The sequence below is a fragment of the Cantharellus anzutake genome (assembly GCF_015039405.1).
Source record: "Cantharellus anzutake strain C23 chromosome Unknown EI90scaffold_119, whole genome shotgun sequence".
Taxonomy (NCBI): domain Eukaryota; kingdom Fungi; phylum Basidiomycota; class Agaricomycetes; order Cantharellales; family Hydnaceae; genus Cantharellus; species Cantharellus anzutake.
Window position 1 is genome coordinate 1 of NW_024067069.1, and position 12,090 is coordinate 12,090.

At 49.6% G+C, this 12,090-nt stretch overlaps 3 protein-coding genes across 3 annotated transcripts; 2 read left to right on the forward strand and 1 right to left on the reverse strand.

The window, feature by feature from the left end:
• On the forward strand, positions 1-760 carry EI90DRAFT_236691 (uncharacterized protein). The gene is made up of 3 exons (XM_039052937.1): positions 1-86; positions 156-353; positions 421-760. Exons 1-3 carry the CDS (start codon positions 75-77, stop codon positions 664-666), a joined length of 456 nt encoding a protein of 151 aa, XP_038909118.1. The 5' UTR covers positions 1-74; the 3' UTR covers positions 667-760.
• Positions 761-854: 94 nt separating this feature from the next.
• EI90DRAFT_3134442 (uncharacterized protein) lies at positions 855-3,599 on the forward strand (the record flags this gene model as incomplete). The annotated part of the gene is made up of 8 exons (XM_039064668.1): positions 855-1,003; positions 1,054-1,269; positions 1,317-1,457; positions 1,577-1,806; positions 1,838-2,110; positions 2,166-2,566; positions 2,642-2,813; positions 2,866-3,599. The coding sequence occupies 8 exons, from the start codon at positions 855-857 to the stop codon at positions 3,597-3,599; spliced, it is 2,316 nt and encodes a 771-aa protein (XP_038909119.1).
• Positions 3,600-7,039: 3,440 nt separating this feature from the next.
• Positions 7,040-7,379, reverse strand: EI90DRAFT_3086440 (uncharacterized protein; the record flags this gene model as incomplete). Its single annotated transcript, XM_039062200.1, has 2 exons — positions 7,185-7,379; positions 7,040-7,127 (listed from the first exon to the last, which is right to left on the reverse strand). Coding segments are annotated over exons 1-2 (200 nt in total), but the record flags the coding sequence as incomplete, so codon positions are not given.
• Positions 7,380-12,090: the final 4,711 nt, after the last annotated feature.

The window sequence follows — 12,090 nt, forward strand, 5'->3', positions numbered from 1 at the left end:
GGCGCAATGCTTTGTCATGAATAGCAAGAAAGCGCATTCCTTTTGATCGGGCATTCCACTCTTATGGTACAATAATGAGACTAGCTGTATGTATGGTAACCTTACCTGATCATCCATCAACGCACGAGTTGGATATAACCACATCCATTCATCAGTGTCCGTGCAATAGCGGATGCCAGCGTAATGATTGTTTTCCCACTTCCTGTCTTGGAAGTCCAAACCAATTCCAGCGGGAGAATTGGGCTCGGGTGGCGCTGATCCCCTCATTGAAGCAGCCTGGTACTATGCCGAGAACTGGAGAAAACAGCTGCTGGTTCCCAACTGCTTCGTTTACCATGCCGGTGAGCTTCCAGGTTCGTTCATTCAAGATTCTGCCTTACCTGCCCACTAGGAGACTTATCCTCTCGTGCACCTCTAAAGATCATCCAAGTCCGCGTTCGTCTAACTGCGATACCCCTAGTTTTAGCCTGCCGAATATTGAACTACGTGCCCACTCTTCAGTGGACCCGCTTTGAACGTGTCTTATTAATAATGCACCCTTACATTTCAACCTGTACATTCTTATTTTTCAACCCGGGAATGATGCATCTGTATTTGGACCAACAACCGACAAGTTTGATCGAGTGGACATCGCAACAATGCAACATCGCGATGATTGTTCGCTGACATGTCCCATATATGTTCCATGCGAAGTGATATTCAACCTTGGCTTATGTGCTTAAACATCTCTTAGCCGTTAAACCAATCTGTGGCCGTATGGAAACTGGGGTGTCCGGAGTTGGCCCAATTTGTTGGTTTCTGTTGTTTCCGACAACATACCGAGCGAGATATCATAGCTAGAGCAGTTCCACTCAATGAGTGTACCTCAAGAAGAACAGAATGAGGGGGAAACCGCCAATACTGCCAAAGGGATTCAGAAAACTCCTATTCGCAGTGGATCAAGGCCCAGCTTGAGTTCGGCCAGTCAATCTCGTTTGCTTACTGGAACTTTGAAATCCTATCGGTGTGACATCCCTCTTTCGTTTTGCCCCCCCGGCGGTAACACGACGTCAGGGCGGGAGAAATGGAAGAGCCCATTCGTGTTGACTTGGAGAGTACCCAGAAATGCAAAGTGGTCGACATGATCGACTTTTTGCTCGCGTTCTGCCTGTCGGGAAAGGGCAAAGTTGTCTCCGCTCGTGATGAGCAGGTGCTATCATCTGCCTTTGAGAAGGTGAAGGAAGTAGCAAACCAGGAAGGAACCACGCTGAGGACTGAGCTCTCCAAGTTGTAAGTGCGGCCATGACTCCTTAGGCATGGGACTAACTCACTCTAAGCCTCAAAGCCGGGACAGAGGCAGAAATGTGCGATCCATTCGTAATCGCTTCTAACTATGCCCTAGATCAGCTTTCGAAAATCGATATCAAAGGATTGCCTCAGCACTCTGCCGACAAGCAGATTGCAACCATAACCACATGGTGAAGTCCCTCGATTTTAGCCGGGATTGCCGGACTAGACCAGATATTGTCCTACTTCAATGGGAATTCTTTAGACGCCTAGCCTGCAAGGCTTACGATACCTACTCCTGCACTTTCAGGACGCACACGTGTACCGCAAGCTCTAAAAACCTAGAGCTGGCATGGAAAAAGGTTCGATCAACAGTAGAAGTGAAACCTGACAGGTTACCGATGCAAGTCAACCCGATGAGGACATTCAACAACAAGTTCGAAGACCTCAAGGAATCAGAGCCGTGTACCCCGTTCGATGATGACCTCTCATCTATTAGACGGATGCAACCCAAATTAAAATGCGAGTGCGCACCTCTCGGTAGGGATCTGTTACTTATTTTCCTGGGCAGATGGCTCCAGGGAATCGGATAGGGTGGCCGCGAGAAAGGGCCCAATCACGCCGGAACGTATCTCGGAATGGGCACACCCTCATGGCATGAAGCCCAAGACAGAAGCGCTCAATGACCACAATACGACAAAACGATCGAAGACTGAGAAGGATGCTGCAGGAAGTTCCAAACCTCCGGCGGTCCCGCTAGTCGACATTCAGAATGGGGTCTACGCTGCAGGGAGGCTCTCCTGCTCCGTTGACATCACTCACGCTATTAACTTCATTTTACACGGTGAAATTCAACCCCGTAAATCTCGTCGAGTGTAACTCAGGCTTTAATGTTTTAGGGAGCCAAATATACATTACATGGTCAGACAGGCAGAGTGTTATTCGAACGGGGGGCTTCAATATCGTCGATGACCTGCCTCACTTCCTTTTGGTCCTACTCATTATGCAAAGGTTCGATCTAGCACACTGGGGTTTCTTTACTGCGTTCGAGGGGTCGAGTATCTGTCCCGAACGACGGTCCAAGGATTCAGTCTTCAAAACCACCCTCATCCAGGATACTACGATCCATACCCTCCCCAATGATGATCTTATCTATGGTGGGGTCAATCTGACGGGCCGTTCGACCGTTGTAGCTGGGGTCAGGAAGGCTGACGGTTTGAATCTGAGTACTTTGGATATTCAGGAAGCTAACGACTTGGTCGCCAAGGCTTCCTGGCCAGAGGAAACGCGGACTAGTGAGGTGAATGTTATTGAGCGGGCGAGGCAAATTGGTGAAACCAACAGCCTAGTGAAGGATCACATCCCCACGACGTAGAGCAACACAGACCTTCCCTATGTAACGTGTTCGATGGGGTTCATCCGGAAGTTTCTGGATCTGGACACGACCAGGGTGCGAGCGCTTCGTTTCGTCATACTTGACCGTCTGGGGGAGCTCAAGCGTCTAGATGGGGAACACATGCTAATCGCATATTTGGACTGTTTCTTCTGTACGTCGTGTTTTCGTTTTTTGTGTTATCCCTCAGCATTCATTTGCAGCAGGTCATTGGGCATTGTGGGAAAGGAATATCTGCCATGGGGACATCAGCACACGAAACTTGATGTACAAGCCCGATACGAAATGCGGGGTTCTTGTCGACTTCGACCTAGCTCGATTGGGCAAACAGAAGGAACTGAGCGGGAAGGACAACACTGGAACTATGCCGTTCATGGCCCTAGATCTCCTCAGTGAAAAAGCAATTATTGGCTCGGTTTTACGTCTGTACCAACACGATTCGGAGTCTTTTGCCTGGTGTCTCATTTACATCTGCATCTGCATGGACAAAGGAGACGATGATGAAATTCTCACCATCAGTCCCCGTCTTTTGTCTTCATGGTTCAAGGACCCAGGTAATTGTCGTGCTTCCAAGGCTGTAACAGAAACGGCAACCCTTCTCGCGGGGGCTCCCCTTCACAGACAGTACAGGAATTTTGCTGAAGCGCTACGCAGGTACTGGGTTGCGCGGTTCAATCGTCAAATGGCAGCTGAGGAAAGAGCCATGTTTAATGATCCCTTCAAGGAGGACACACACAGACTCTTTCCAGAGCATGTGTTGCCCAAGTCCAGCAAAAAGCCGAACCAGGATTTATATGAAGAACCCTCGAATCAAGAATTATTGGGGCAAGTTTATCGTATACTCGCTGACAATCTTGGTATGATTCCAAGTTCCAGGAGAAATGTTTTGGTTGAAAAGTTGACGATCGTGACTACAATTTACCCGTTTGTAAGATATTAGACTAAACCAGGTTCAGTAAGGTCAAAAAATGGCACCCTGCTACCGTCTAGAAGCCTTTCATCGCGCAGCAAGGAGCCACAGACTATTTCATCTGGTTGCTCTGCGTTCATGTTTGCGGGCTTCCGGCGATGATTTCGTCTCAGTGCCTAATACATAGATCCATGGGCCGGATACGAGTCTCGAACTCATTTCTTAACTCCACCCCCTCCGCACGATGCCCTGGGCCAGTATCATCCGCGCGCTGTCCCCTTGTGGTCATGGTGGCAGGGATACCTCATCCGTAATTTGCTAAATTCTGAGTAGCTTGTTGCTGGTCATCATTCCATATGCAATGAGCTGGATAGGATGAAAGCGTCTTCGTGAGTCCGTGCACGGAAACTCAGCCCAGGTCCTTTTCGCCCCCCCGCACGGTTCTCTGTCGCAAGTAGCTAGTATCAGCTGTGATTCTTCGGTTGAACTAGCTCTAGATCTCGAGTTTCAATATCGGGATGCTCAACATTTCCTCCCATTCTGATCTCAATGATGCGACTTACGCATGCTTGCAGCCTAAATCTGAAGACTTCAGTAATCGGTGTGAAAACATTGACTTTGGGAGCCTTGTCGAGGCTCTCTGAGGACAGAAGCCACATCGATGCGGTGGATGTGTTCGACCCAAGTGAGCATGTCCGAAGGGTTTTCGAACTATGGCATCTCGTATACAACGTCAATGCATACTACTGGGGAAACGCCCCCGGATCGAGCTCAGCTTGCAGGATATGCCGCAGAGCTCTTTCCCGCAAGCGGTCTCAGGCGGCACTTACTTGGACATTTTATAGAAGGCACGAACTTTGAGCCTCGGTACTTGAACCGTTCAGGTCTCTACAGGAGCATTCCTATACCATTTGGAGAGAACTTCAGGAATGTTAATACTGGGGAATGCTACTCCTGCCCAGCTCAGATTCGAGCCGTTCATACATCCGTCATCCGGTGAATGATGTGACGAACCACACGGGGACTAGGGCCGGGAGAAGTTGTGCGGTCTGCGGACAGGGCTTACTTCTTGGTCAAGGGGAAGACCCGTGTCACAAGAGGAGAGAAAATCAGAAGAGGAAGAAGCATAAAGGGGTGGCGCATTTCGGAGGAACAATGGTTTGGGCCGTCGGAGAGGTCAAACAGCGCGAAGCTGCTACAGTCGAGGTTGTAAAGCTCTCTGGCAGCTAATCGCGGAGGTTGAGCTGCTGAAGTTCATCAAGGGAAAAAGGCGTTAAGTACTAACGTCTGAAATGTTCAACCAGAATGATCTTGATTCGCTCGCTGCTGGAGCCCGTGGTTGAGTCCAACCTCTTGTAAACGGGGAACAGCAATCGCATCCTTCGCGCAATGGTCTTGGCCCCACGACGGCCTCCGATCACGTTTTGAAGACTTCAGTGGCATATCGTGCTTTGGTTGATGGCGAGTTGCAACTAACCCAGAATTTTTCAATATAAGGCATATCTCCGATTGATTTTGGGTTCGCGATTGGGGCTGGAGCTGGCTTCTCCCCTACCCATCAGACCTCCGTTCCTAGCATCGGAGCTGACATCATTAGGGGGTCGTCCTCGTGCCATGATCTCGAATCTGTTTTCTGGGCGCAAGAACGCCAGGAGGGGGAATCATTCTACTGGCAGAACTCCACGCTCTCCACTAAATCCTGGTTTTTGCAAACTGATATATCACCCGAATCTTCGAATCCGCCCCAATGTGGTGGTTACAAGTACACGTAAAAATCCCCAACGAGAACGGAAAACCCGACCTAGGAGCTGAAGTTGTTGGCTCGATGATTGATCCGATACGATTGAATGACGAGTCATCAGAGGAAATATTCCAGTGTACATACCTCGTTTCTATTCCTTTCCGCCCAAACGATGGTTCGAGGTTGCAGCGAGAAGAGTGGGAGGTTCGGCCGCGTCAGGCGGCGCCCACCAGTTGTACTTAATACAAGGGATGGAATTGCAGCGATCGCACTGTGCTAGCTCCGTGGCGAGCGTGCGTCGACATGGTGTCAACAGCAAAACTGATTTGAAGGAAAAGCAAAGACAGGAGATTCTCTGTCCATGCCGAAATGTAGGGGGACCCCTGAGATGGGAACCTCTGCTGCTGGGAATGGCTTTTAACTTGGATGAGATATCTCTTCCAACTTCATATGTACAAGTACAGTTACAAGAGGCGATCAGCCGTTTACAATCATTAGACGTTGTGTGGCAACTTGTGAAGCAAGACAAGTGGGTGTTGAACATCTCGCGCACGATGAAACGACTGGTGCGCTCGACGCTAAACCAGAAGGGTGTGGGGATATCCATTCATGTGGTTTAAAAAGGTTGGCGGGTCGGTTGGCGGGTCGGAGAAAATACATGTTACATCAGGGCCCCAAACAACCACTCTGGCTGGGAAGGCTTCCGGAAGATCCTTAGTAAGGGGAGATAGATTCAACTCGGGTGCCGCCCCGGTTCCTATGCGGATCTTGATTTCAACCTTTGAGAGCCGCGGTCGGAGGGCAAGGAGTTCAAGGGTGCGATTAGAAATACATTTAATTGCTTGAGGATCAGGTCCTAGATAGATCGAGAACATCATTCTCTGGAGATTGGGACAGTGGTATGCCGAGAGATGCAGGAGATCTGGACTTGGCGGTCTCGCAGTTGAAAGTAGGGATTCCAGCAACCTGATACCATCGTCCATTACGACGTAAGCTCCTAGGCATTCCAGCGCGTGACAATGAACGAGGCAATCCCGCAGGGGGTTAGATCGCGGCAGGTTATATGTTCTAACCTCTAAGGAGATGAGGCCCTTCAGAATATCACTGTTTATTGTGTCGAGTGAAGAGTGGTGCAAACTTCGTGGTGCTTGGTAATATAGGTGTTTAAGACGCGGGGCCACGATGGGAGAGGAAACTCTCCCACCACCACGGAGGATGAGATTCTCAAGCTGGGGGAACGAATGAGGGAAGATGGCTGAAAGGTCCACGCTTGGGAAAGTCACAAGCTCGAACTCCAGAGTCTTCAAAGGTTCAACATCGCGTAGGAGATTGGCGACTATACTGATATTACGGTGGTTCAACGACACCGATAAATGCTCCATCACGGAATTCAAAGCGAATGCTGGAATGTGTAGACTCAGGGTAGAAAGTTTAAGATAACGTAAGCGGGTTGGTAAACCCAAATCCAGGATTTGGTGAAGAGGCTGTGGGAACGCAAGATCCAAACATAGCACTACATCTCTCAGCGATTTCAGTTCGTTGGGAAGTGGGATCCAGTCGTTTGGAAGGCAATCGATAAGGTGCAACGAGGTGCAACGATTAAGATGGGGTGTTGCGATCTCCTTCACACGTCTGCGAAATTGCGCACTGGGCTGTCTCGTGAAGTTCACCATTAGTTCCAGGTGCACGCCTTTGGATCTCTCCAAGCAGTCTGAAAACCGCTGCAACCTCCCTTCTCCACTCCCACCTTCGGATCCAATGATGAGCGTTGCCCATAGTCGAGGTTCGTTCAGTGCTACGAAGCGCCAGAAGTGACAAATCTTTGTTATCACATGAGCCACGGTGCAACCATCAGAAGAATAGTGCCCATCCCAATCAGCTTTCAAGGTAACGAATATTTCCCGCAAGAGTTCCACAGGCAAATCATTGACATGGAAATATTTGCGGCTCTCCAAGCTGATCTCATCCTTCGAGTCCTCCGAGTGTGTTGGGATTGCTCGGTGATTAGGTTCCATGGGAACTGACAGGAGACGACTTTGGCAACGAGGGACGCTGTGCGGCGAGGTTGTTGCGCTTCGGGTCAGTTATGGACTTCAGAATGGGTGATGAGGACAATAAGTATAGTTGTGAGGGTTCCCCTCAAACTGGATGGCCGAGCTTGCAGCAGCTGGTTGAGATGTGCGTTTGGATCCGATGAAGTGACGATGCGCAAACTCCACAACGCGCTTTCCCACAGAAAAAAAACGAACCCCCACTGTAAACAAATGCCTCGCAAGCTCGGTCAAAGGAAACTATGTAATTCAGTCTGCCCAAAAAAGTGTTACTTTGGCTAACCGAGGTTGGAATTCCCGGGATCTTATTTCAACTTGAACCTATCGCTGAACCCAACCCTGCCGAAGGACTAACGATAATGAAAGAGTAGCGGGTACTTGCCTCATCAGGCCGGGAGATGAGAATTTCTCACGTCAGCAGCCGTTGGAACGCATCCAGGTATGATCTGATCTTTGTCCTGGTTCATGGGAAAATTAATAATACCATTCGGTATTAGCCACGCTATAAGCTTTTAAGACCATCCGAAAGTTCGAGCACGCGACATGTATAATCCCGCCGAAGAAGGCTTACGCACTTTCCTGCCTACTTCGAGCTTCCATCGGCACCAGTGTCTCTCTGCATTTCTACGTTGCGTACGCAGAATCCCTCAGGAGCTTCTTGAGCTTTGCACTATCGAATCTCCTCCTGCCCTAGCTTGGCATCACATATGGACCCTGTGTCTAAACTCGTAGTTTTCACCGGAGGCACGGCTGGATTGGGCCTTGCAGCTCTGGGGAAACTCATTGAAAACGCCCCGACAAATTTTGAAGCTACTCCTCGGTTCAACTATGAAGTATACATCGGTGCACGATCGACTTCCGACGGAGCGTTACAAGCTCATTTTGAGAGTGTTCGGCAATCATCACCGTCGCCGCTCGACGTTAAGGCACATTTGCTGCCACTCGACCTGGCTTCGCTCGACTCTATCGAACGCTTTGCGCAAGATGTCTTGTCCAATATCGTCAAACCTAACAAGAAAATTGATATTCTGGTGCTGAACGCTGGGATTGTCGTACGCAACGTTCGAAAGACCGTCAAACTCCCAGACAACAGAGAATTCGAGAGTACCCTTTTCGTCAACACGCTTAGCCAAGCTGTTCTATTGAAGCGTTTGTTGCACGTAATGGCGGATGATGGCCGCATCGTACTGGTGGGTTCAGAGAAACACAAAGTGCCTGCGAAAAGTACGAATTGCTCCATTCGCCCCGTACCGAGCCGAATAGATGATAACCCTGCCAGCGGTCGTGGCACCCTCCACAATCGAGGACCTACTCTCAGGGAGCAAATGGGAAGGACGAAACGCCTACGGTCTATCGAAGCTCGTCCAAATGCATCTATTCTTTATTTTGAAGGATGAAATTAATCGTCGCTGGCCTTCTGAAGGGAACAAGCCCTCTGTGGTGGCAATCTCTCCTGGTAAGTTGTAGTTGTGCGATGTTGTCCTTCAATCTCATGGATTCCACAACGACCAGGCTTCGTTCCTGAGACCAAGTTGGCACGAGAGTGGCCATGGATCCTGCAGCTAATCGGGAGGTATGTTTTGACCCTATTCCCATTCACTACCCCGTTACCCGTTGGTAAGCATCGGTCTTTGTTGTTCACTATATGCCGCGTTTTAAGGCTGCCACTTCTTAGCCGCCAACACTATTCTCCGTGGTATGGTTGATACCACGTTGTCGTCAGGCACGTATCTGGGTAGGACAGGCGCCATTGCTCCTCTGGAAGAGTGCAACGACCCAACTAAACGTGATGAATGGCGGTCATGGTTTGTTGAGCTCGGCTTCTGGAAAACTGGGGCAGACGTGAATTGACATATACAATGATGGGTGAGACATTATTAAGGGTCAGCTAGTACATGGGGAACAATCGAGGCGCATTCGGAGGATTCCAATGTGATCAAGCGGATTCGTTTCTCTTACTTGAGCCTCCTCCCTCTCTGTTCCTTGGCATAAAATTTCTGGTATCCAATATAAATGGAAAGGAGGACCAGTATTCCAACGATATTGCCTGCATTACAATGTAAGACTGGTTGAGGGGAGTGCACAGAACAACAGAGCAAGATCACTCGCCTGTAATAAAGGCTGCCGTGCCAGTCAGCAATTTAGCAGCCGAGTGGAGAAGCCCAGCCACAACCTCCAGTGCGGACGAAACCATGGCTTGTATTACAATGAGACCAGATTGGAGCACGTCCAGGACGCCATGAACAAGGCGAAAAAGGATATTCAACAAGGTGGAGAAAAGATTCTCAGCGCTGGAAGTGACGGAAATCATATGTGCAACACGTCTTTAGAGAAGGAGAACCTAAGGATGCCCCCATCTCGCCAGCTTTATAGGAGAAAGGACTCCACATTATTGGAGCCGACAGCAAGATGGTGACGTTGAGAATATGAAATTCAGCTGTGTTGATGTCTATTGTCATCGTCGCGCGTACTTACACCGGCGCTCTCCGGCCCACACTCAACCCAAAAATCCAAAAAAACTCGCGAAAACAATGCCGCCCTCGTTATCGAAGAAGAGTAAGCAAGATCCACAGCCTAAAAAGAAGCGAATACGCCCGCGTGCTCGGCTCGAACCGGTCATCGTAGAAGCAGCCTCGGTAGCGTCTTTTTCCTCATTTTCCCCCTCGGGTGACCTCTTTGCACATATCTCACTCGCGGTCGACAAACATCGGTTACGCGTGTTTAGCACTTCCACTGAAAAGGTCGTGTCGGAGAAAATCTTCAAGGATGCTCGTGTCACCTGTATGCAATGGATTAAGCCCCCGGAACACCGACGGGGCCACAAGAGCAGAAAGAAGCGAAATAGCGAGACAGCTTCGGAAGCCCAGGAGGCTAGTTCAATTCAGCAACAATCTTTGGTAATTGGCTTCTCTTCCGGGGACATTACAATTTTTTCGCCTTACTCGAGTGAAGTTACGCATTCGTTGTCGAGTCCGAGGTCCACGTCTAGCATCCTCTCTATAGCGATTCCCGAAAGCAAACATAGGGATGAGATGATTTGGACGTCGGGCCAGGATGGGATCCTCAACGCGTGGAGTCTCAAGAGTGGGCAATTGATCAACAGTTGTTCCTCACATCTTGGGGCCACTGGGACTGGTCGCACACCTTACTCCTCTATAACCCACTTCTCTTCGAAGAGCAGCCATGTGGATACCTTATTCGTAGGGTATAATTCCATTAAAATCGTGCGCCTCGCAAGGGAGACAGATGACGAAGATCAATCCTCTCAACCCAGTCAGTTGCGCGAACTTGCCACATTCATTGGACATGCTTCCCGCCTTTTGTGTCTTCGATGGATTTCCCTCTCCCATTCCGACAGCGAATCGGATTCTCAAATACTTGCCTCGATTGCAGAGGGTGACCGCTTCGTTTCGATTTGGCAAATCCCTGCGCTAGGTGACCTGGATGACCGCGACAGTTCGTCGTCCTTTAGTATCAAAGAGGGAAGATTAATAGCTTCCATTCCTCTTGACACCGATGTGCGGTTCATCGAATTTTCCAAGACTTCGTCATCCATATCTCTACTGGTTCTTTCAGCATCAGGGTCTCTCCATGTCTACCCGATACCTACCACTATTGTATCATCGCTCTCAAAGAAGCAGGCGCCCCCAATCAACCTCAGTGTAGGCTCGACCATTGTCACCGGACCTTCTGAGCCTTTGGTGGCCACGGCAGGCTTTGCCGCCAGTAACAAAGAAGCCCCGGTAATACGCATTGCCCGTTATATCAGAGGCACACGACCAGTATTCACTTCCATAGTACGTCCCGTCGTTAGAGATTATCCGAACAAACTTAGAATGCCATCCCCAGCATTTCCTCGACGACGATGGGAATTACATTCCCCAAATCGAACTCGAAGCTCCCCTTTCTAACCCCACGCAGGCGGAGGAAGATTCCGGGGTAAGCATTTCTCACTCGAGACAAACATTATTATTTTTATGGATGTGTGCGCGTCTTGTAGATCCCCATCCAAAGGTACCGTGAGGCTGAAGAGTCAACTCTTCGCACAGGGAACGAATTGGTGTCAGACGGAGAAGACCCTTATGCTGCTCTGAACAACGAAGCTGAACTGGATGGTGATATGGCTGAGCTTTCTCTAGGAGAGAAACTTGCCATTGCCTCCGCCCCTCCGCCCCTGTCAACGCTGGACTTAGACTTAGTGACCGAGGGCACAAGAGATTCATCCATATCAAAGCCCTCTGACCCGCTCTCCCTCACTCGGACACTCGTTCAGGCATTACATTCCAGTGACTCAGAGCTCCTCGAGACAGTGCTCAATACCAGTGAAGACTCGGTTGTTGCAAGTACTATACGGAAGTTGCCAGCCAGATTTGCGGCGCCATTGATTCAGGAATGTGTATCCCGTCTAAATCGTGGCATAGGGTCGGCGGGTTTCAAGTTTTCAAAAGGATCAGGAATAGATGCAGAGAGAGGCGGCGTGCTGATAAAGTGGTTACGTGCAACTCTCATCGTACACGCATCATACCTCCTAACTGTGAGTTTACTAACCCTTGTCAATCGGGCCCGGGGCTCACATAGCATTTTTCGTAGGACCCACAACTTGTGAAACGGCTAGCCAAACTTCACACTACAATTGCATCCCGTGTTGCTTTCCAAGATCGCCTGCTGGCATTACATGGCCGTCTTGACCTCCTTCTCGCGCAGATCGAAATGCGCTCACGAAATGGCG